The sequence below is a fragment of the Saccostrea cucullata genome, unplaced genomic scaffold (genome assembly GCF_032062105.1).
Source record: "Saccostrea cucullata isolate Sc308-1 unplaced genomic scaffold, CSIRO_AGI_Scuc_v1 ctg2072, whole genome shotgun sequence".
NCBI lineage: Eukaryota > Metazoa > Mollusca > Bivalvia > Ostreida > Ostreidae > Saccostrea > Saccostrea cuccullata.
The window spans coordinates 47794-75331 of NW_026937207.1; the positions used below are offsets into that span (position 1 = coordinate 47794).

The 27538-nt window shown below is 31.0% G+C and overlaps 1 protein-coding gene across 2 annotated transcripts in view; it reads right to left on the reverse strand.

The window, feature by feature from the left end:
• LOC134247525 (uncharacterized) overlaps positions 1–27171 on the reverse strand; it is a 64849-nt gene extending 37678 nt beyond the window's left edge. For both annotated transcript variants that reach the window (XM_062729875.1, XM_062729874.1), the window contains exons 1-3: positions 27018–27171; positions 16733–16812; positions 9701–9743 (exon numbers count right to left, since the gene is read on the reverse strand). In XM_062729875.1, coding sequence (XP_062585859.1) covers positions 9701–9743; positions 16733–16812; positions 27018–27165 — 271 coding nt within the window. In that variant the 5' untranslated portion in view covers positions 27166–27171. The remainder of the gene's footprint in view (positions 1–9700; positions 9744–16732; positions 16813–27017) is intronic.
• Between the last annotated feature and the right edge of the window lie 367 nt (positions 27172–27538).

Here is a 27538-nt window from a genome sequence, read left to right on the forward strand (position 1 = left end):
ATTCATGGTTAGAGGATTACATGTAACATACGAGATATAGATGTAAGATAAGCCATAGAAAGAGTTCCATCCATTGTTATATGCAAATGAGATGCGATCCTTTGGTTTTTCTTTGTCTTTGGTATGATAATACCCAGGCAATTGTATTTTTGTTGCCAAGATGTATTGGTTTATCTGTTGTACTGTTGTGTTTGGCACGGAATTTTAATACGGTGAAATTAAAACACCATTAACATTAATATGTGTATCCTATAATTATCATGGACTGGATATTTGCTGGAGAAACAACGATGCAAGAGAGTGCAGGACTCACGTATTATGGATTCAGAACACATTGTATCGATGTTGAGTTACAAAGATTAAGTTCATCCAAACGTTCGTTTACAAAAGCAAGACACAAAAATGTTGACAAGACGCTTCTTTGTCCGACCCCCTGATCATCCGGATTGTTTTTGGTTTAGAATTAGGCGCCTACAGTATTGCCATGACAGCCGTCTATAACCTGCCATAATTTTGCCTTGATTATCTAAATTGTGGAGTTTGTACATTGATCCTTGTCTAGAGACTGTATCAAATGCTTTGCGTGTATCCAAGAAACTGATATATGTATTGACAGAGGGAGTTAAAATTTCCCTCTGTAGTATATTTTAGGTGATACCTTAACATTTAATAAATGTGAACTCCATACTCTACAGATAAGATGTAAACTATATATTATCGAATCTTCGATTACATAAAAATATATTTACAATAAAACATAATGAATTGTAATACTAGTATGCAGATATTTCACAATACCTTAGATGCAGTGTATTTTCTTCAAGAAATGAAACGCATAGTAGATACAATACCCTCAAAAATGTTAAATCACTAATTAACTTTAAATAGATATCATTCAATGAGTTAATTTTTTATTACAATTCTTAATTGCAAGCTATTCTACGAATCGCACAGACAAAAAGAGCTAATTTTGCAAAGTACTCCAAACAAATTTTGATTAAATGAATACATTATTTTAATTAATATTGATGCTCATTGTGTCAATAAATTTCAACTATACGTTTCATTTTTTGAAGAGTTAATGATTATATTGATTCATTTTTGTGCATTTCCTAATTAACCAATACTGTCACACATTTAAAAGAAATATAAAGGCTTTGATAAATCCTTAAAGTGCAAGGGCATTTGCTCAAAGGATAACTTTAATTTGTTACATAAAGACTTTACAAATATTAACACCAAAGAACACTGCTGTGATCCTGTTGAAATTTTGAAAAACGAATGGTTTTTTATATACGAGGGGTGTTAGAAAAGTTCGCGGACAAGTTATATTGTGAGCGCGCTATTTCCACGAAACTGGTCAAATTTTTCAGATAATATTTTAACCTATCTTCCAATAAATATATAAAAGTTTGGTGCTCTCCGGTGATCATTGAAAAATATACGGCTTTTTTATTTTGATAAATCTTGCTTCACGGAGCATGCTCCATTTTGGCACGTTTACATTACAAAGACTCATTATTAAAATTAAAAATTGCACAATTGTAGCGTAAAGAGTTATGGTATTTTACCTTTCGCTGAAGTATTCATGAAACGTCACTTGGAGAATTTTTGAATTACATTTGAGGGTATATGACTGTTTTATAGCCATTTATAAATGATCACCGGGTACAACACACCCAAAAATCGGAACGTCATTGAGCGTCATGGAGGTCTGCACTACGTAAAAATTTTGAGTGTAGACAGTTAAACGTCTAAAAGAGATTAAAATTTTCAAGATGCTGTCGGGAATTTCCTACACACACAATACACACACAAAGGACAGAAGTTTTCAAATGGTTGTGACTTCATATAAATGGAAGGATTAACTCCATCGATACTTCAATACCGACTTTTCTAACAACCCTCGTATATATTTCATGTACTAGATAATACCAGAATTTAAACAATCAAATAGGATTTAATCCATGAAAGCGTGCGTTCAATGTAGGATATCAGCACTTATATTTTTTTTTAAAAATTAGTTTAAAAACTACTTATAAAATAAGCTCTGAATTAAAACTTGAATATGCCCTTACACTTACTTAAAACAGCTGCTAAAATCTAAAATCACACAGAAAGCCTATGATGATTAGCATTTTCTTGCATGTACGTATCAACTGAATAGTCCAATCAGAAAGAAAAAGATAAAGCATTTTTTTTACATATTGCATATCATTTCTGTTAAATTGAATCAATTATACTAAGGTAATTCGTGAATAAGGATAAGTATTTTTTCATAATGCTGCACCAGAAAAACCTAAGCGGACAGAGAGTGAAAAAATTTCCTTCGAGAGAAAAAAAAATTAATTTTTTGGAAACATTGTATCTTTGTTAAAATTGTGAGAGAACCATAAACCTACCAATCTTTCTTTTCATAGGTTGATATGATTTTTTTTCCTGCATATGAAAAAAAATTCAATCTTCATTAGTCTAGAAGAATACTGAGCATATACGTACTAAACCTTAATATCATGATGCCTCGCGAAATCAAATTATTTATAGATATCCTTCAAGTGACAGGGAGATCAAAATTAAAATCATTATGTCCCCATGAAATTGTAAATTGTCAAGATAAAATGTATTGCACTGTTTTTATTTAAATTTGCAACGTACCTATAATTTGACGTAACATAAGCATTAAACGACCTTCACAATGATAAGATAAGCTAAAGATCAGTTTGATTTTTTAGTGCAGCTTTCGGTCATTTTAAATAATTATATATTTATATATATTATATCATATATTTTTCATTTTATATATATATATATATATATATAAAGCACAAATTACAACAACTCTTAAACTAATATAACTGCCCTAAGTGAAGGAATATTAATATACAAAGCACAGAGAAATTCACTTTTACAAGGATACCCACTTCCGCCCCTGCCCGGGGTTGAACTCTCGACCTACGGAATCTGTCTCCTAGCAGTGCAGGAACAGCGCGTTAGACCGCTCGGCTATCTAGGCAAGTTAAAAACCTTGCTTTCGATGCCGATGGAATTCTCACAACGCTGCCCTACACTATATGGTCATTGAGAATGGAAGTGAGATACAGTTATTTGGACATTAGTTTTTAGAGGATCCTTACCAATACATGTTGTGATAAATAAGGTCGAGAGTTCAACCCCGGGCTGGGGCGGAAGTGGGTATCCTTGTAAAAGTGAATTTCTCTGTGCTTTGCATATATATATATATATATATATATATATATATATATATATATATATATATATATATATATATATATATATATATATATATATATCGTAAGAGGTCACTAAAATCTAAAATAAACCAATGATATGACTTATCAAATTTATAGCTATTTTTATTATATAGCTAATAAATATATAGTCTCTAAAAAAATATTAAAAATCTAGAGATTTGGAGTGTACAAGATCTTGACGTTTTACTGCATGCTGAGAATTTATTACGTATATGAGTATGACCGAAACATACTAGCGTTCAATATCGAACACCCCGTTGTAAACAAAACAAATTGTCGTATGGTCAACTTCTACGATTCAAAAACACTGTTCCGGATAATTATGACACTTCAAAAGTGGCATTTTGGCGCCCGCCAAATTCTCATTTCACAAAAAAAATCATGTATACAAAGTGGAAGACCATCACTCACAGAGATCATAACTACCTTTGTAACAGGTAAATCTTACCTGTCAGGTGAGATAATTACCTTTGAACAAAAAATTCCCACGGGAAAAATGAAGTTCCTGGAGGAAAATTGGAAATCAAATCATATTATCAAAATCCTGCAGGATTTCAAAATTTCCTACAGGATATTTGAAAATTCCTATAGAACTTTAAATTACCATGGGAGAATTAGATTTCCTAAGGGACTTTATTTTCCTATAGGAGAAAAACAAATCCTATAGGAGAAAAAATTTTCTATAGGAAAAAAATTCTCCCAAAGGAATTTTTTTCTCCCTTAAGAAAAAAAAAACATTTCCAATAGAATTAAAATTCACATAGGAATTTGAGAGTCACAATGTATTCCTATAGAATTATTTTTGTGCCATCTCCTTCTTAATTCTTAATCTTAGTTTTAAAATAATCCCTTAGGAATTTAAAATATTACTTCAAGAGGATTTTTTGTATCTACCCATTATGAGTATGTTTTACTCTTTCCTCTTATTTGAGTGTGGATATCAGTTTTTAACAAGAACATTAGGACCAAGAGCCTTGAATCCCTCCTTGTTCAATCTATCACAAAGCCTTAAAATTCCAAAAGTAGGTCATTTTGACCTACATTTTGGTTAAAACACTCTGAAGATTTATGATGCACCAACTAACAAAGGATGATGATTCTAGGCCAATAAGTACCTGAGATATATAAATATGACCATAAGATTCAAAATGTAAGTCTTTGTGACCTTGTGATTCTCCGGATAATGTTGTTTTTGGAGATATGATTTAAATTCTTCTAACCTTTCCGAGCGTAAAGTTGTTTCGGTTATTATTGTGCATATGCGTTTTGCCATGTTGCATGGAATATTACGCTTAGTATGTGATGGGTGACATGAATAGAAATCAAAATATTGGTGCAAATCTGTTTCTTTGAAGTACAGGTCTGTAATAATTTTGGTATCATCCTTAATTAGAAGGTCCAAAAATGGAAGTTGTCTGTCACTCATCTCCAGTTACATCAAAACTTATAAGACTGGTAACATCAAAACTTATATAAATGCCGAGATATAATTGCTGTGTAAAACTTTGATCCTCTATTGTGACAAACTTGACACATTCAAGGCACTTCGATTCCGTCTGCTAATTGTGGGTCTTGAATAAGTTTGTGGTGATGTTAGGGGAGTAATTCACACAGGTTAAATGAATGGTTTATGTGAAATGAGAATGTGGAGAATTCCAAAATGTCACTTTTGAAGTGGCATAATTATCCGGCGCAGTGTTCAGATTAAAAAAAAGAAGCGGCATTTAGGTAAAATAATGAAATTATTTATTTAAAATCTTATATGTACAGTAGGATCGGAAACAATCTAACAGAAAATGGAGCTGGAGAGGATCTCTGGGTCCATTCGAGTTCACAAGGGGTCTGCTACGCTGAACCCGAGCGAACCCGTAGTGGAACCAAAGCGAACCCGAAGCGGACCAAGATAGCGGATCCAAAATTAAGTAGCTCTCCCAGAAAGCGAACGCACGTTTAGCATTTCTTTGTAGAGCCGTCAATCAGGATTAGCGATTAACGAGTGAGCGCGTTTACCCATCAAAATGGCATACTGATCCGTAGATTGGGATAAAGATCGAATGTGTGATGTTATTCGATATAAATCGAAACATTGTACGTTCCAGCAAAACGTGTGAATGTACGGTTTATATCTCTTATGATAATAAGAATACTATTTTATATCTATTTTTTTTTCTCTAGGCTGAATGTTATAAATTTTATTTTTTTTTTATTAAGGTAAGTCAATCCTGAAATTTGTTATATCAAGGATTTTTTGAGAAGTCTATTTTGGATAAGTACTGATAATGTGTAACTCAAAATCGCAAAGAAAATAGGGGGTCAGTGTGCATCCTACTGATCTACGGTACATTAAAGTTGACCTTTTTGCACTTAAATTTCATCTCTTTGGTTAATTACTTTAACCCTTATTATATTTGATTAGATGTAAGCATGGCAATAGATATAACCTTATTTTACGTAAATAGTTTGAATAATATTTATCATTAAACAAATCTTGCAAATTAATGCGCGTAAATTATTGTGTGACCTTTTTGCACTAAAAAATAACATATTTGGGGTATTAAAAAACTTTATAGGCAATAAAAAATTTTCTTATATCAAACTTTTTACGACTTGAGTGCTGATCAGTCACAAGCATTGAGTAGTTTAAAATAATGAAAGAAAAAGGTGGGGTCAGTGATGTTAATTTTGAAATATTTGTCAAAATATGTGATTTTCAGGCAAAAAATGGTATAAATTTGACCTTGACTTTTTTAATATATTTTCAGTTTTTGGAAAAGTTTGTTAGAGGAAGGTGTCAAACTTAGTCTAAAAATATATATTAAGACCTATATTTAATATTTTTAGCAATATCAAAACGGAAAATATTCTCCGAGTAAAAGTATGTGAGGCTAAATTTCCATTACATTAAATTTTATAAATGTGCAGATTTGCAGAGTTTTCTGCTAAATATTCTTCCACCAAAAGAAATATTCCCTCATAAATCTTGCTTCTTTGTAGATTTTTGAGCAGTTTTTTCATTGAATGTTAAAAAATTAACATTGTTGAATTTAAAAATGTTATAAAAATTGAATTTTAATAAGTAGTTTTGAAGTAAAAGCTTCTGCGTGAACTTTTCTAAAAAGCTGACGAGTGACTTACCTTAAAGCAATATATTTTAATTTTTCAGGTAGGATGTTACATGAATTTTTTTTTCTAGTTTATTTTACCTTGAACTCGTTCATTCTCAAATTCTCAGCTGAGTAATTCTCAAGAGTTGAGTTGGAAAATTTTTTTGGAGATTTCTCAAAGTTTTATGACGGCGGACCCAGGTCCCAAGACCATAAACTGAGAACAGACTTAAGTCAAAATTTCAATCCAGTATAACTTTTGAAATAATTTTGATAATGAAACAAAATTTTCAAAATATGTTTGAATTTAAATGTTATTTAAAATTGCAAAATTTTAAGCAAAATTGATAAGTGAATTTTGACTTAAGTCTATTCTCAGTTTATGGTCTCGGGGCCAGGTGTACTATTCCTCTGATTAAAAAGATGACCGATCAAATTCTCATGTCTGACCTTACAGATTTTAAAAAAAAGAAGGACTATTTAATAGTCAACTTGTGTTATCTATATTGCCGTGAGGATGTTGATTTCTAGTTTCGATTGCTTATATTTTCATTAATTATCTATAATAGTTTATCTAAAACATTTATACTAAGTTACTTTAAACGGTGTAAATTGAGATTTTTATTTCTCTTAATGTTTAAGTTATTTAATTGTTACAGAAACTTTCTGAGGCAGAATTGTTTATTAACATTTTATTAATATTTTGTATTATTAAAAATATTTTCATGGGCGATAATGAAAATCTAAGTAATTTTTTTTTTACTGAAAATTACTTAAATTAATTTTTGAGTGAATTTTAATATACTTTAAGTAATTAATTTACTTAAAATTAGGAATTTTATGTAATTGATCAATTACTTAGTAATTTATAGTAATACTCAATCATAGTCAGTAAATAACAATCATATTAAGTTATCATATTACTTAAAATAAGTAAAAGAATACTAAGTAATTTTATATTTTGAGTGCGTGACAGACTTCAACCTCTGTCAGTAAGTGACCTAAGACGGAATCATACAGGATGTGAAATGGAAATTCGTATTGGGCGAGGCGAAGCCGAGTCCCGATATGGATTTCTATTTCAAACCCTGTATGATTCCGTATTACGTCACTATCTGACTGTGTTACGAATTTATCCCGCTGAAGGCCCGACGTAAATTCTTAAATATTAAAAAAATCTATGTGCACATTATGGAAATAGCATGTTTCAATCCAATAACAGCCCTCATTATTATTTACAATAGCAATGCTTGGAACGGAATCGCGTGCCGATTTCCTATTACTCCTTGACGGCGACGTAATACGGAAAATTTCAGGGCGTCATGTGATTGATCCAATCAGTAATTTACAAATTTGTTTGAAGCGGGATAAATTCGTTATGTAGACACTTATAGGGGTAATACGGAAATATTTCTGTATTACCCCTCTAAGTGTCTACATATCTAATATCACATAGTCTTTTAGTGACAGGGTACAGGATGATACCTGCTTAGTAAATTTCACAACTAACGAGGCGGGGCCGAGTCAGTTATGGAATTTACTAACCAGGTATCGTCCCGTACCTTGTCACTAAAAGACTATCTAATGAATTTACCCCACCAATGAAACTTTTACTTATTATCTGTGGTTTATTAAATGTGTTTCTCTGCTACATGTTTCAGCACGCTTATACTGTGTCTATTATGGCCTCACGTTGTTTTTGTTACGTAATACTAAGCCTGGGTATAGATTTACAATTGACCGGGTGAAGATTTACAACTGACCCGCTGCCTGTTTAGCAGAGCGAACGCTCATGAGTGCTCGCGAACATTTCTATTGTATGTAAAAGGGATTTTGGCGAGCGCTGGTGAACGTTTGCTCTGCTGAACAGGCCTCGGGTATATGTAATCCACCCTATTTACGTGACAGACTTCAACCGATCGAAAACAAGGATTTTACGAAAAATCAACAGAGTTGGGGTAAATTAAGATATTCTTATCGGGAGAACCATTATCATTTGTCATTTTATTTTTTCTCATTCTGATAAAAACCATAATCTCCTTAATTCTTGGCGCACTATAGATCTGATTTAAACTTTTTTATAAATGTCCAGTCAATATCTATTACGAACTTTCAATGTGTAACTACTTTAAGTGAAATAAAATATATTACGTGTACAGTAGGTTAATTTATATAGATATCACAATACATGTGTTTGTCAAACATTTAAAATACGATTTTAAAAAAACATTAAGAATAACAAGTCAAATAAAACTTTAATCTATATAACGCATGATTTTGAAAGGTATGTTGTTTAGATGTTTTCGACAGTTTCACTTGTACACCATTCGATACATTAAAAATCAATTTAACACCTTTTTTCTTTCTCTTCTGTTCTTGTTTTCACTTTATAAATAAAGTAAAATAAATGTCAAATAACCCGCTGTACAATAACTTGGAATTTCCCGAAATCGACATTCCGAAAACAAAGAATCAATTATAATTCTACGTCGAATCTACAGTTGAATTTTGGAAAAATAATCAATGATCTCCATAATGTCTCTGTATACAAGTGTACAAGTATCGATCGCCGCAAAAATAAAAGACTGCTTCCACAGTTTCATTATTGGAATATATAAGGGACCTACTGGTGGCAAAATTAAAGCGGGGTCCGCTTCATCCCAGAAAGCGAAAGCCGGGTATCGCTCTAGCGTACCCAGACCTTACCCCGAATGAACGCGGAGCGAACTCAGATCGCAGCAAAGGTGCACCCAGAGCTGTCCCAAATTTCTGAATGAACTCGAAGCGGAATCCGAATGAACCCGGGAAGCGAACCCGGGATAAACTCAGGGTTCGATTTCTGTTAGGTTGTATTCGGTTGGTACTGTAGTTAAGCAAGTCGTAACGTTCATTAGGGTAATCTGAATGATGCGATATTGAACACTTGCAGGACAGGCGTTAATTTGAATACCAATACTAAAAATATATTTATTTTGAGGTTTTTTAGTTTAATAAATATCATAAATTATGAGGATACGCTTTAGCTATATAATAAAGGAATCAGTGAACTTTTATTGGTGAATATTGGTTCTCGTTGGCTGTACACATGCACTCGCAATCTCGTGCATTTGTACAGCCAACGAGAACCAATATTCACCGATATAAGTTCAATAACCCTAAAGTATTGCTTTCCGTTTGTATTAATATGAAACGTACAGAACTAATTTTAAGTTTTAAAGTATACCTTAAAACGTTAGTGCTCCAGAGTATGCTTTTTAAAATTTATACAAGTTGTATTATAAACAAAAATCAATTTTAAACATTTTTTCTTTGAAAAAATCTCACCACATATCTTCTTTTCAACTTTTTTTATAGACCAGTCTTCGTCCTAAAAATGCAACACATTATTTAAGCATGTTTCAATACATTTTCGATAAGATTTCAACGATCTTATGAATCTGCATAGGAATGAAGGACAAGGCATACGACTTATAAAAAAGCTTTACAAATAAACATGTCGATAAGGGGACAAGGAAAATAAGTGTATACCTTTCAATTTCACAAAAACAGTAAAGAACATTTTATTTAATTCTTAAATTTAAAACTTCCTTTGATTATATGCATATAAAAAATCTAATGTGATCAAAATTTACTTCTAAATAATGTTTTCATATTCAACACACAATTTTAGTAGCGTACATGAAACTAATTTCAAATACAAATCAAATATTACAAAAAGACAGTCAAATGTATTAATAAAAAGAAATTGAACTTTGTTTCTGTTTTGTATATAGTGAGGCGTAACATTGAATTTGCATTCGCGTAATTTGGAGAACTTTCAAGGTAATTTGACTCTCCATGTACTGTCCTTGAAATGCCAAAGGAATCCGAACAATATGAATGAATGGTTTAAAATAATCAGTTCGTTTAAAAATTATTTTTGTGTCAGAATTCCTACGTATAATCAATATTATGTTTTATGAAAATAAATTCTGTTTTAAAAAGTGCACGTTTTTGCACGTCTTTTTTCTGTTGATTTTTCATAGCTAGCCTTAACGGTACTGCAACAATATTGCCACTATTCCTAAGTATTAAGAATAAAACTAAAAATTGTAAAATTTTAGATGAAATATGGTTTTTAATATGTTTTTGTGTGAAATGCTATTAAAATAGATAAGTTGTAATATTATACAGAAAATATTAACTTCAAATCTGTGTTCATGCACCTTTTATATATATTTTTGCGAATATCATATGGAATTGAATGGAATTTGTAAGCTAACATTAAAAGGAGGCAGAATGTTTTTTAAAAAGGCTACATGAGAGGAGAAAAACATTTGCAAAGGCTCTTAACTCGACATACATGTTTCTTATATCAATGCAGATGTCTCCATTCATATGTGAATACGATGTATCCCAATGAACTTGAAAAAGGTAACAATGACACGGACAAAACAATATCAGTGAAGTTCTATGGTTGATACAATGACGTTGTCAACAGTGTTTAGAACGGCTGCTCTACAGTAGTGAAGTAAGATTCATTCTATACATCGCAGGTTCGACTAGCTTCCACCGTCGGACGTGGAGTCTGGTCTTTCGAGGGAAGTCATATAAACCGAGGTCAAGTGTTGCAAAAGGGTTCTTGCAGGAAAAAGATCTTCATTGCTCAATGACCTTTAGTGCCCAGTATAAGAAATTTGAGTGAAAAACTCTCGAGAGGGATCTTTTTTAACATACAATTAATCAATCAAAATTGCATTGATACAATGCTAAATAAATAAGAACCGCAGAAGTTTGATAATTGCTGATCTATAAAAGATACTTTGCTGGGTATTTTTGTTATAAGTACGAAGGCTGTTTAAAAAGTCCACAGACAAGTTGTATTGTAAGCGCACCATTTGCGTGATATAAAACTAAATATATATAATTGCATATTATAAATGAGTATGCAAAGATTTGGAGCTTTCTCATGATTCTGAAAAAATACAGCTTTCTTTTCAGAGATACGATGCTTCAAAGGGCATCTCACTTTTTCGCACATTTACATGTACATTGCATAGGCATTTTTAAAAAATTGTGATCTCGAGCGCAGAAAGATTTATGATGAAACATATGGAGATAACGAAAAGAAATGATGATCAAAATTCCATAAAACAATACAAAAGAGGAGCAGAAATGACACGGGCCTTCAAAACATTACAAATTCAGATGAAAAATTCCATCGTCAATTCAATGTATAAATAATGGACTAACAATTTGTGAAACATGTCAATCAGTATTTGACTCGATGAAAAGTTATATCTGCTGAAAGTGTCATTGTATCGAGCATAAAACTTTCCAAATGATGATGTTGATAGAAATTGCTGATATTCTTGTTTTATTAACTTGTTGGTCAATAATTTTCCTCGTTGCAAAAATTATTCATTTGTAGAGTATGTCTTGCATATCAAATCATTTGAGATATATAAAATCCGTTCGCAGGTGATGAAGGTATACTGCTGCATAAGTTAGGGAAGTTAATGATAGAAAAGTTAATTAAAGTAATCACGTTTAAAAACTTTTTAACATAGTTTCATAGTTAACGGGTGAAGAACAACATGAACACGATGGAGGACATGAACATAATGGAGGATTATATGCTTCAGACACTCGATATCTAGGTCATTTTTTTGTAATTAAAGAGTTTTGAAGCTATATCAATGTATATTGGTAGAAAATACAAGGTGAAGTCTTGAAATGTGGTGATATACAAAACTGGACCCTTTGTGATTAATGATATTACAAGGTAAAATTTAATGTTAACCGCGACAATTCCTTTACTGGCATGTTCAAGGTTAAGGGAAAGACGAATTGTTATAGCTGCATTTTTTCCCACATAAATGTTCGGGTTTTACAAAACCTATTTGCAGAATCCATAATCTCAAACCCGAGCCTACTTTCAAAAAATGGTCTTTTTTACCTTTTGAAGAAGACTATTTAAACGTTTCAAAAGGACAGATTAAAGTTTGGTGCGAATATCTGTGTTGTAGACCTAACTGTTGATTTACATAAGATAGTAATGGATCATAAGAGACATCGTGTGTTAGATTGATTGCAAGACCGATTCCCTTGACTACCCTTATGTCTCTGTGTATGGTTAAATTATAATATATATACCTTTACAATACTCATAAATTGTATTTTGTCGTCATTTTGAATTTGATTCGAAGAGTCATGATTGTTTTACCGCTAAAGATTGTTGCCCGTAGCGTAAAAACAAAGTCTTAAACAGGTTCTTAAAGAATAATAAACTTGTATTTTAACAATTTCATTTTCAGAAGTTTACAGTTAATCTATCGGAAAATTGTTCAAGTAATTGATTACCAAATATTGCCAAATTTAACTTTCCTTATTTAAACTACAGGTTTGTACAGTGCAGCTCTCCTGGTGTGTTCTTATAGTAAGAAAATGTGTTTCTTAGTCTACTGCACTACTTATGAAAAAGTCTTCTCAGACAAAAAATAGAATTTTAAGGAATATGCTATTTTCAGTTACAAGGGCAACATCCGTCTTCAAATACGTCAATTATTAAAAACAGTTATTAAAACTAGTAAAGGCTACCTTTTTACCAAGATTTATTCAACCAAAGAATTATAATTTACCGAATTCAAGATCAAGATTTAATTATATATAGATAAGTATTGAAGGGTTTATTAAAAATCAAATCAACGGACTTTTTTAAAGATAAAAAATCAACTGCTTATAACACATCGTATGAGTGGAAATTTTAGCGAAAAGCAAAGTAAGTGAGTTTTCCCGAAAAATGAGATCGTTATTAATCAATGAATATTTCTAAGCATGAATCGAAGTGTTTCTGTCATTAAATAAAGAAAACTGCACTATTAACCATACAAATATAAATTTGAATCTCAGATAGATCCTCTTTTTGATATATCTATTTGAAAGAAAATGTTTTATCCAGAAAGAAAAAAAGAAGAACATCATATAATGCTTATATTTTTTTCAGGCTTGGGACCAAAACATCAATTATTGCACTCCTAAAACTATTTTCAGGAAAATCTTTATTCTCAACATAAACTATTATTATTTGTTTTACAGATCTCCAAAAAATATTGAAATTTCAAAATGTACGAACATGACGTTGCACTCTTGAAAATTTCAGCATCACTTTTGGGCACAACGATTTTAATAATTACGATATTAACGTAAAATTTTTCGGCAGGTATTTTGAGACTATCGAAAGACATATGCTGAGACAAAGTAAACTATTTTTGTTTGCCAGTAATTTTAGTGTAGGTTGAATGAAGTGCTTCCGGTCATTTGTTAAAAATACATCCAGGATCTATGTTAGATTATTTTATCCAGGACTCGAGTTTTTTTAATTGGACGACGGACACATTTCAAGTTTTGAGATTTTTGTTCGTATCATACAAGTAGACAGTGCTAAAACAAAAACGTTACAGCTGGTACGAAGTAGATTAGTCTAAGTATGACGAAATAATGTTATTTGTCAATATCTATCTCTTTGGAGAGAGTGACCGTACTCAGTGAATACTTTTAAATCTAAAATGAATTTGGAAATATAACGATTCGTAAATTAGAATAAAAATACAATTGTATTCTTATAAGGAATATAGACGAGGAAAAGCTTACGTCATCTTGTATATCTTTCATTTTGTCTGTAAAAAATCATTTCATATATAATTCTATCTAGTATCTATATTGATCAAAGTAAATATCAAAGTCAAAGTTGATCAAAGTTGCATACACGTATCTCCTTAGATCTTAATAGCCATTCTCTGTAACCACTTAAACTTCGTTGCCACGCATGGTCACCGATTTTGATGAAACTTCACCCATACTTAGTACATGACACCAGAAACAAATATCAAACAAAATTTCGTTGCTATGTGTCTCGGTTGCTATGGCAACAGCCGGAAAAATTAAAAATCGAGATTTTCAGCTACTTTAAATGTTGACTGTGGCTTAATAAAAACTAGAAAAAGCAAACAAATCATTCTCACAAAAACATGACATCTTGATGTCACGTATACTGTAAAGAAACTGTTTAGAATATATCTCTAAGTAAGTGGTAACCAAGGTTACATTTGGAATACATTTAAAATGCTGAAATATGCTGAAAAACCTTCCGTATTCACTAATGGTAGGTGTTACATGCTCAAACTCAATCAAATTCTTAAGAAAAACAATGAAAATGTTTGACCTTAAGTATCTAAGTATAAGCAATATTATTCTATAAATAACTTTTATGGTTGCCATGGTAACACAGTGTAACCATGCAAAAACAGTAACTAAGTTTGGGTTAATGCTACTGTTTTGAGGAAAAACAGGAAAATTCAAGATTGGCAAATATGCATCCTTAGGACCTTACAACACCAAAACCATAAGAATTATTGGGTATAATCGCTACTTTGCAGTGTTACCATGGAAACAAAGTACTAGTACTAAAAAGTGAATTTTTTTTCGCTGCATTAAGATTTAAATTGCCATATAATCAAGAAACAAATTAAAGGACTCAGCTTGAATCGTACTTATCTGTTAGAACTGAAGTTGAATGTCATATATTGATAAAATTTGATGAAGAAAACAACACTATGGTTACCAAGAAGGGAAAATGTTCGATTTTGTGAACTTTATATCAATATTAAACCCTGTGTGTCAACTTCTTGCATCCACTTAGAGATTGGATGATACTTAAAATTAAAATTCAGGTTAGCTGTTAATAAATATCAATCATAAAAGTTTTGGGAATCTACATTTAATGGTAAGTATCCAAGGACAGAAAAGATGTTTCAGGTTTTTAAGCATATATTTTCTGCTTATTTCCATAGCAACGCTCTATTTAAAGAATCTAATCTGAATTTTTTCAAATGGGAAAACTAGGAGCACACCAACGTCTTCCAAAATTGATAATTAGTTATGAGAAAATGTGCTTTTTTAAAAGATAGGATTAGATTTAAAGATACAGAGTGTTACTTTGAAGTCTCTCTGTGGTATAAAAAAAACCTTGGCAACCATTGCCAACCAAAATGAAATATCATATTTTGTTTTTGGTATATGTTTCAAGGCTCTTTTTTCTATCATTTGGTTACATTTCATCCTATAATTGCTTTTTATTTTTACGTGTATGACTTCATAAAATTCAATGAATATTTTTTTTTACTTTTGAATACTTTGTTATCATAGTAACGTATGTAATAGTTGATTTACCAAACATGTTTGTCATGCATTTGAGACATCTGCAGGGATTGACATTAACTTTTATATTCACTTTTCCTTCGGGCAAGTGAACTACAATTTTGACTTGTCCGAACGCAAAACTTGGTTGCCCAAAAATTTTAAAGAAAAAAATATCAGTTACTGTATCTTAATTTGATACTGTAAATATGACAGAGTTAACAAACTAATTTCTATTTTAAACTTAACTGCAAACAACTTTCCTGTGATTTACTATCCTGTAAACACACGTACAGCAATGCACTAATGATATTAAATTTCCTTTTCTTTTTTTTTTCTTTTTTTTTTTGAAAATTTACCCCTCCCCCCCCCCAAGCGATTAAGGTCAACTAAAAGGAAAACAGTTATCATGTTTTGAATCAAGATACATCAATACCGAGAACAACTGGTGTTCTTTATATTCTGTAAGTGATTAAATAAACTATTCTGTTATATATATATCGTAAGAATGTATCGTAAGTTCATAATAAGTTGTCATAACTAACCCTATTTCTAAATAAGGTATGATCCAGAAACGTTACCGAGGGATTCCGAATGCAAAAACAATGTCACGTTTTTGGGGGAAATCAACTGTTCAAGTCATTGTTTTGTTTATAAACTAATGTAAGATTAACAAAAACGTTTCTATCAGAAATATCCTCTTGCCCGATCGGACAAGTACAACGATGATTTCACTTGCCCGAACTGATGATTTACTTGTCCCGGGCAATCGGACAACCGTTAATGTCAATCCCTGATCTGACCTTCAACGTTTGGAAACAGTCATTGCCAATTGTTTGCTTTGCCGCAAATGTTAATTATGGGGCTCTAAACATGTTAAAAAATGCCATTTTTCGAACTTTAAGACATGTTGCCATGGTAACTATAAAACATAGCAACCAATTTTTGCCTGATTTCAGTTTAGGGTATCAAAGACTTTTATCATAGAGAGTTTGGAGAAATTCTGAGACTATGCGTGCCACAGCTCCTATATAAAAGTTCAAGTCATTACAGAGAATGGCTCTTAAAGTTTAAATTTGTTAGGTAAAAATTATAATCCCTGCCTTGAAGAAATTCTATTTTTCATTATGCAATTAAAAAATGTTACTCTCAGCGATTTTAGAGTAAGTTTTAATTTACCAATGTTGAACTCGGTGTCAAGAATCCTTCGAAGTCACTAGAAAGTTCATAATCTGACATCTCAGTAACGTCATCTTCATCTTAAATAAAAACAGAAAAAAGAAAACTTTAATACATACTTGTTATGATTTACATTTGTTCCAAAACAAAACAACAGAACATTTTTAAGTTCACAAATAATGGTTTTCCGCAATAATTGTGGTTTCCGGCCTATATTAAGTCTAAAATTCAGTGGAACGGAATGAATTTAACGGATATGTAATGGCTGAATGTTCAGTATATTTAAACACCTAAGTCCCTTTTTAAACAATAAACATTGCATATTTTTTTTTAACTTTTGAAGTTCTTAATAATCACAGCTATCATTTTTCGGCATTCTATTTCAAAAAACCAAAAAGAAAAGGATGATTAAATCCAATACAAAAAATATTAACAGTTAAGTGGTTATTTTAAATTATTTCAGCAAAAGATATCAAAAAATAGTCTGATTAAGTCATTTCAAAAATTACCCATAGTACAACTGTGAATTGTAACTTATGCAAGGAAAATTCTTTAAAATTTAAGGTTTAGCTTTCTTTTACTTTTTCGAAGGTCTTCCAAAACAACCTGATTCCAGGAAGTTCTTTTGAAAAAATGCCTTTTTATGAATTGTAGTCAAACATGTTAAAGAACTGCGAACGATAGTATTGTTCTCCCGCCTACCTCCAAGTCAATATTCAAAAGTTAAACACACTCGATGAATTTTTAATGTTTTTTTTTTATAGATAATAATATGGATTTTCATAAAACATTATTTATTTGAAAAAAAAGAGAGATAACTCTTAAACTTAAGTAAAACTTGTTTTCACTAAAGAAATCAACGGCAAACGGGAAATAGAAAATAATTTTTAAACATGCCCCCATGTTACGAAAATTCCTTTTTACAAGAAATATGGAATGATATTTTACAAATTCATTCCAAAGCTTTTTGTGTGACACAAGGGTCACATATTGACAAAAACGATAAAAATGTTTATTTCCTACCAATTTCAAAGCGATTTACAACTGAAACATATTTTATTGATATATTTTTGTTTAATTTATTTGCCTCAAACATAAAAGATTAAATGAATATTTAATCAAATCCAAGATTATTTCAAAACCTGGTGATGCTTGAAACTCCGAATATAATGAACAATAACCCACATTTTCAAGAGCTGGACTATGGATAATTTACTGTTTAGCGCTGGTATTAAGACAATTCATCAATTACCATCGAACTGTTCTTTGTATTAAACAAAAATTTGAGGCCAAATTGCTACTTTTTTAAATCAATGATTCCAAAATGTAGGCGGGAATCGAGAGTTACAAGTCACGTGTTAATAATGTATTATACTTTTTACTCACGTATTGAGCCTAGGCAAGGGAAAAAAGTCACCTACAGCCATTGAAAAATTAAAATCGATAGATTTTAATTCAATCTTTAAGAAACTTCTTGTTCTGTCTTTTAGTCAATTTAAAGTTTATAATTGTTCCTTCTCACGGGCGCATGCGCATGTCCTTTTGTCTTATTTTTTTTTATTTTGTTTAACCCTGCCAGTTGTAGCAAAAATTTGTTTACAACTTTAAAGTATACGTTACACAATAACTAAACAAACTTCATATCAAAACAAGAAAGGTCAGAGTTATTTAATAACACAACGAAACTCTTATTGCACAGAAAATCTATTCACAGACTGAGTTTTTTCCCAAAATGCCGACATTAAAGCCGAGCATGCGTATTTCAAAATATGCATTAATGATTTACACTATTTACATAAATAGAATTACAATCACCCAATAAAATGGACTCTCTTATGAACATCTGTCGTCCTTGAACAACTGTGGCACCATCTTATACATGTAATAGTGTTTGAAATGTCCAAGCTGAAGGATTGAATAATACTGCTATTCTTACTGGAAGGTTAAACTTACTGATCAAGTACATGTAATTTTGGAAAATCAATGATGTGACAGGTGCATGCTCCAGGGAGACATTGAATATAATGAACATTTGACATGTGAGTTTCAATAACTCATGAATTTTTAGGCAAATTAAAATCAATTGCTTTTTTTTATTTACTTTATTATTTTTATTTATTTTTTTTTATTTAAGGTTGTTGAACAAACGAGAGGTGATCACTATTACATTTAAAAAAAAAAAACAACAATTCAAAACAATTCAAATCAGAATAAAACTTGTCACACATATCGTCGTACAATTGTTCCATGAATAGCATATGAATATAATGTTTTGTTCCATATTTGTGACGTTACAATGTGAATATAACGTAAATATGTAAATCATATGTGACCAAAAATGGTTGTCTCAGACGTAATAATGAATGGCTGTATATAGTAAATCTTATAAAAATATATCTTAAAAACGTTGTGGCAGCAAATAATAATTTGTACACAGCTTATGAAAACAGAAGACTTCAGTTTGCATATAATGATGACATGAATCCAACTTAATTTTTGTTCATTACCCTCAAATTGCATTTTGTTACCATCTTCACGTTTATAATTTTATTAAAGAAAAGTAAATTATTGTATGAAAAAGCGAAGCAGGGCTTTGTTTTAAAGTAACAATTTTCTATTTAAAATGTGTTTAGTCTATCATAACATAAAACGACAATAGCACATATTTTAAAGAATATCAAAATCACAAATACATTTCCCACGTACACACAAACACACACACCCTCACCCTCACACACACACACACACCCTCTCACACACTCACACACACACACACACACACACACTTCTTCTCATGGAATAGTACCTTGGTCTTCACGATTATAAATTTCAAATATTATTATTAGAATTTTCATGATAATTTTATCAGATTCCTTCTTGTCTTCATTCTTCGCAGTCATTCATATAATTGAATAAAGATTCAACATCAATTAAGTTATAAAATATTTTGAATGGATTGTCCTATCATGTAACAAATTAATAGGTTTCATTATAAACCCTGAAAATGCCGGATAACACCTAAAACTGTTATGTCACCTGATTTAAAGACTTGATGATCTTTTTTTTTTCAAATGTAGATTTTAATTAATAATGGGGGGCTAAAATTCTAAAATACGAATATCAATTTAATATGATTTTACAAACAAACTATAATTATATCAGCTTTTAAAGCTTCCAATATATGTTCAGATTTTAGCACATAATCCGTAAAACGTTTTCTTCCCTTTCTTAGAACACTTGTTTTTTGTATAATTTTGTACAATTATATGACCACATTATGATATACTTAAATAAAATATTATATATCCGAAGAATAAAAAGCATTCAAATATTAAAACACCCTAACGCACTAAGAAAAGTAGAGAAAATTAGGATCAGACAATATCCAATTTGGCAATATCATCTTAGAGACTCTGCAAGATAATATAATTTTATGCAAGAAGAAAACACTAAATCTTTTGAAAAGATGTATGTATCTCATGTTTGGCAAGTATTTAAATTTATTCTTAATGTCCAGGGAAAAGATTATTTATGACTTTGACCTGGCATTGCTACTTTTTAAAATTTGGTCGAATTCAATTTAAATGATTCCATCACTTAGTGATATTGTCTTCTTGAATCTGTAAACATTTTTTTTATATACAAGAAATACAAGAAGAATCCCTTCCTATACCATTTTTAAAGGAATTTGTTTCCCCTTGTGAATATCTTAGATTTTTCCACATCAATTGAAAAGAAACATATCAACGCTGAGATTAAATTGTATTGTATTTTTTTCATGTGTTGGAGAAAATGAAGACTTGTTTTGAGATAAAAGGAATCCTCAGTCAATAATTTCAGATATCGATCAAAACAAGATATTTAATTATTCCAAGAAAGTATTGTCGATATGAAAAAATAAATATGCAGTCGATATAAATATATGAATAATAACTTTTTCCCTTTCCATGTAACCTTCCTTAAAACTCTCAATGTAGTGACTTGCTTCCGTCAATCAACAAACTCACTTGACTTTGAGCGCAATTATCAAAGATTCAATATCATAATCTCTCAACCACCATTCTTAACATGACTAACAATTGTGTTACATATAGTTGGATTAAATCTGTTTTACTGCATATGCAACTGAATATTTATCCATTGATTTCGTGAACACAAAGACAATTATACAGAACAGAAGAGTTTTTTTTACAAGATTTTAATGATACTTTTGATGGGTTTATTATAATACAGTCAAGAATTTTCTTGTAAATGTCATATTGCTACAGATTTATCACGCCATTTTTCATTCCTCAAATCAAAAACATAAATTTTGTTTTAAAAAGTAGTTTGAGTTTGGGGAGTCAGAGAGAAGAAAGCTCAATTTACATAATAAAAACCTCAGACAATTTTTAAAAAATGGGAAGGGGTGTTTAAACTCGTAAATCCTATTCTATTTGGAGATCTTTTTAAAAAACATAGGCGGTAAGTTAGACAAATTTCTAGGCCAAAGTTCATCTAATTTGCACTGCATATTCAATTGGATAAAAAAGGTATATTTTTAATTGCATGTGCATGAGTTTCAGTTGCAAATCATTTCCGTATATGTTGCTTCATAAATGGACAATCAGATTTCGAAATGCAGCTTGCAATTTGCAATTAAACGTGATTTGATTCAAGAACTCGGTTCGAAATCAGAGATCAGATTTCTTTAATAAGCCATGGTGTTTGATATTTTGAGGCTAGGATACTAGTGCTTAATTACTACTTCTGTGAAAATACACTGAAGGTACGAATATTGTCTGCAGTTTCCAAGATATAGCTCTCCAATTATAGGTTTACTATTTAATTCTACATGTACATGTATATTGATACACTATCACATTAAAAATGTGTTAAAAACTGGAGGGCTTTATCTCAAAAACATGAGATGGTACAGTCCCTGAAACGTTCTACTTTCCCATTTTTGCGTTCGCTCATCGTTCGTTCACCGTTCGTTCACCGTTTGTTCCGCGCGCGTTCACCGTTCGCTCTCCGTTCACAGTATTGCGTTCACCGTTCACAAAACGTTCACCATTCGCTCTTCGTTCCGTTTACTTTGCGTTCACCTTGCGGTCATCGCTCAATTATCGTTCAGTCTTCATTGTCATTCGGAACTTCGAGGTGAAAGGACTTATCTTTTTTATGGTTAGGATTTACACGTTTTTAAATTCAATAACTTAGATATCATGTTTGAAGAATAATTATTTCATTGCAAAAATTATTTACGACATTTATATTTCTATAAGTATAACTCAGCTGTTATTAATTGATGAAATTTTCCTTGGAAATAATACATTAAGAACCTACATGTATGTAGAACGATGTTAAAATATTTAATTTAAAAAGGGCAATGTACAAATGCTTCACACGCGGTAACAATTTGTTGTAATGTTAAAGACGACAAATCATTAATGGATGTATAATAATTATTCCAAGTCTTTTACAAGACAAGAATACACAAAATAATTATTTCTACAGCAATACGTTTTTAAACTACACGTAGGTCTGAGAATTATGAACAGTACTACAAATATTCAGCTAATTAAATAACTTTAGAGCTAATTAAAAAAGCACAACTGATTAAAATAGTCTATTATTAGAGAAGAAAAATTCCTTCCTTCATCGTATCTAAATATATGTTTGCCATTAAGTATAATTAAGATCCCCCTCCCCCCGCCCGGAGCCTTTTCTCCCGAAATAAAATTCTTCTTGAGTATTTTCAACATATTTTAATAAAATTTAATATGTTTTGTAACACAAGAAAATCAGTCTTAAACACCAACATCAAACAGTCATTAAAAATATTGAATACACTTGTGCCGATAGTAGTATTTTAAATTGGCAAGGGATATGTTTCAAATTCAATTTAATACTTAATCCTTCCAAGTATATATTTCCATTATTTATTTATTTTTCCTGCAGGAATGCAAAAATCAGATCTAGAAATGATAGGGAAAAATATTAAAAATTCTTGGAAGTACTAAGTGATTCTTTGCCTTCGGCATAAATCATTCTTTAAGTAGACGTTTTATCTTATAAAGTCCTCATTATTTTATTGGTGAAAGGAATAAGAACATTTACTATTTAAATAGATTAATTTTATATTTAAACTACACGCGTTCAGTAACAAATACACTTGTTTTATAGCAATTAAAAATCGTGTTATAAAAATATCGATTTAAAACATAGATATATATATATGTACCGAAAACATGTTTTTTTTTATTATTTATTTATTTATTCAATTATTTATTTAATTAATTATTTATTTATTTATCTATTGTTTATTTATATTAAAGCACCTGAAATAAGAATTATAGAATAATAGAATAATTTCAATGCAAGGAAAAGATCGAAGGCATTCCAAATAAATCGTTCATCTTGCGTTCACCGTACACTTTTCGCTAGCGTCTGCGCTCCGTTTGCGTTCTGCGTTCACTCACCGTTCACCTTTCACACATCGTTCACCAAGTTGCGTTCAGCGTTCGCACATCGTTCACTTACCGTTCGTTCACCATTCAGGTGGGAAAGTAGAACGTTTCAGGGACTGTATTAGCACCATTTTCCCCAGAGAAGTTGTTACTGACCAACGTTTTAACAATAACCTACCGAATATACCGAGGTCCCGTCTTAAAGAAGTTGGTTGCACGAAAAAGATTCCACACTGATCAAAGCGCAGAGTGCCAAGTATAGGACAAATTTGGCAGCACTCCATCGAAAAATGGTAGCGTCTCAATAAGAGTGAAATACATGTATTCTCGAGAGAGATTTAAAAAAAATTAAAAACAAACAAACAAAACCAGCATTACATTCAAACGTATTCATAAGCTTTTCCCTTTGTAGTATAATGACTTTGCTCTGTATGATTTCCATCAAACAAAGTATTTCTTTTTAAAGTGTCACAGTTTCTTTCATTTTAGTTGAAAATTTTGAAACAGTACACTTGGAGACTTTCCAAAAAATTGTCATAAATTAATTTGATTAAAAACAAAATAACACTCTTCATTATAAGGCAGAATTATGTTGGAAAAGTTTTTGTCACAAGATTTTCAAACTTTTCAAAATGATACATCAGCACTCGCTTATCAGTCTGTTAAAGCAAATATTTTATTTCCTTGTTATCAAATATAGTGCAACCTGTGAAACTTCGGATGGTTATTGCATACTGCGATTACACTCTTGCTGTATTTTTTAGGAAGACTAGCCCTGACGAGATTATGAAAAAAATCACATAAATACTTTTCAAAAATTGTCGTTTTTAGACTTTATTGACTGAGCAGTATTAAGCAATGTTACTGAAGAATAAAATCTTTTTAATTCAATTGCTATAAATTATGGATCAACTATGAAAAAATACAGTCAAATGAACCATACGTATATTTTTCAGTCCCTTTTCTACACTAAATTTGTAAATATTTTTTTTCAGATGTCTTTAACATAATGTTTTCAATCTTTAATGCAATGAAAAGCATGCTCAAATGATTACAAAAAAATGATTAAAATATTTACTTTTCCCCGCAAGCTAATGATATTTAGCTTCTATTCTTGACATTTCTGCACTTACACATTTTAATTATTAAATGACTGCTTGGGGTTACCATCAAATTGACAATGTAAATGTTTATCGAGAATCGTATATTATTTTAATTCATAAAGATCATATTCGATTGGAAAATTGTTATCAAATACAAACCATTAAAAATACACAATATTGAAAGGAATGCACTTGATGTCATGAGAGAAATTACAAAGGAGTATATATGATAAGAGCCAATTTTGGCCCCCTTAAAATCTACATTTTAGAATGACATTAAGATATGTTTAATTGATATTTATTTTGTAGAAGAGATTATATTAGAAATATTTCCATTATATTTTTCACATTGATATGCACTCACTAGCTGTAAATGACATTAGAAATAATGCTATTTTTGCTATCTAGCAAAAAAGCCAAAAATATGCCCTTTTCTCGATGTTTTGTTTCTTATGGGAAACATACAGCGCAGAGTAGAACATACGTTCTGTCACTAATTAGTATTAGATAGATACATCTTTGGTAAAAATATAAATCTTGTTCTAGGCTGCGCTCTATATTTTCTGGAAGAAAAACTGCTTGAAAATAAGCAATTTTACACAAAATATGCTAAAATGGCGGGAAAACGTGATTTTTATGATGTCATATTTCTAAAATAACGGCATTTTAATCAAAATGAAAATGACCAATAAAGGTCGCATATATAGCTGTTCAAATTAAAGCTATATATAAAGTAAAATTAAGATATTCAGTTTAAGGGGCCAATTGAGACACTTACCATATATCGCTCTTCATACATAATCCTAAACACATCTTTAACTCTGACCTATTTGATAATTATTATTTAAAATTTTAGAAATCTTTCAAAATAATTGCGTGTTATTCATATTATCACAATAAGTTGTGTAATTTCATCACACCAGGAAGTCCTGGATTTGTCAATATACACTGTACATGAATAGTAAATAAAAGGTGCCTATGGACTTCATTTAAGAATTATTTTAAGCAATTTAGCTTTATGACCGAAAATATATAAATTGAATATGATAAGTAAATTTATTTTGATTTGATTTTTAATTGAATTCCCTGAATTTCAAAATGCTTTATTTTATAAATTTTTTTAAGCTGAAAAGAACGAGGTATGTCCATTGCACGATGTTTTTCGATATTGTCGACATCGGAGTGAAATACCAGTCATCCTAATATCATAACATATTCAACATGACAATGTTGGATAATACCTTTGTTTATCTCTCTATATATTACATTGTTAAACGATAATGAGTCCATGCACAACATGTAAACATTGTCTTCCCGTTTTCTGATGTTAACACCGTGCACATCGTCGACATTGCAATGTTTATCGATATCGAGTCGACATTGTGTCAAATTGCCCTTATTATTTTTCTTGTTTACATTGTTAATATCGTCGACATTGTCATGTTGATTGATATCGAGTCGACATTGTGTCAACATTCATTTTTCCTTCTTATTTTTCTTGTTTACATAGTTCAAATCGTCGACATTGCAACGTTGGTTGATATCGAGTCGACATTGTGTCAACATTGTCCTTGTTTACATCGTTCACATCGTCGACATTGCAATATTTGTCGATATCGAGTCGACATCGTGTCAACATTGCACTCCTTATTTTTCTTGTTTACATCGTTCACGTCGTCGACATAGAAATGTTGATCGATATCGAGTCGACATTGAGTCAACAATGCCTCCTTATTTTTCTGGAAACATTGTTCACATTGTCGACAACGCAATGTTGGTCAATATCGTGTCATCATTGCCTGTTTTTAAAATCTTGTTCACACACGTAGACACAGACATGTTGTTCGATAATGAGTAGATATTTTGTGAATACTGCATTCTTATTTTCTTGTTCACATATTTTTATTGGCATAAATGAAGTCGACATCATGTAAACATTACGTTTCCTTTTACGTTTATCTAACTTGGTAAAATCGTTGACAACACATTTAACGCATATAATCAATTTATATAAGTTTCGTATTTTATTTTCATTCACAATGCCCGATCGATTCTCGTTCGCGGCGCTGCATCATACCTAAGACGTAAAAAAAGGTAGTGACTGTTCCTTAGCCAAGCGCTCGGCACTAGAAGTGAAAGTCACGGGTCTTTCGGATATGACCTTAAAAACGTATGTCCTGTGTCACGGTAGGCGTTGGCACAATAAAGAACCCTCACTGCTCAATGGCCCTGAGTGCCGAGTATAGGTCTAAATTTGAAACCCTTCACCGGCATACGGTGACGTCTCCATATGAGTGAAAAATTCTCAAGAGGGACGTTAAACAATATACAATCAATCAATCAATCACAATGAAAATAATACCGGTATCAATATAGACGATATAAAAGCGATATTGCATTAACATTGTTTTCATTGCGATGTCCACTATCTAATTACAATATAGTTTCAACATTGTCGTTATTGCGATGTCGACAATATTGAATTGATAAAGTGAACTGGACATGAATGAAAAGAATGGGAAAAGGTAAAATTAAATCAATTATGACGTAATAATGGATCTATCACAGGCTAAACATATGTTAGACGACATTGGTTCTGCGTTAAGTAATTTTCTGTTTTGCACAAAACGATTTTTTCTGGCTTAATAAGGATAAGGTGTGCAAACCTATAAATTAAAAATGCATAGTTTTGTGGAAAATAATTATTTATAAAAACAATATTGCTGTTACCATGATTCCAGCTCTGCAAATTTAATTCATGTCCCCTTACACTGAGAAGTTCCTTCACGTTCCCTTCAGTGTGAATCAGTTGTTTTGGTGGAGACTTTACATGTCCCAAAGGAATGAGAACCGATAAATCATAACGCTGCATTATCATTTTTCAACTCTGGAATAGAAATCATTGTACATTATGTAAAGTCGTAAATGAAACTTATGTTCCTTGCAAATTTCAATTGAAAATTATGCAATTTACTCTTGCCTACAATTTTGAACAAGTAATAACAATATTAAACACAAAGACTTTTTTTTCAAATTGAGAGGACAAAACTGTTTTGGTTGATATTTAATGAGATACACGGAACTATTTGTAGTTAATAAAGAACTAAAATTTTATGACAAAAGGGTGGTTTCAGCTTTTCTATCATCAACTTCCTTGTTTATGTAGTAGATTTCAATTACTTGAAAATTACCAGCTAATTGTGTTTACATATATAGGTCCTGACTTATTTTCACTTCAAGGGTTTGCTATG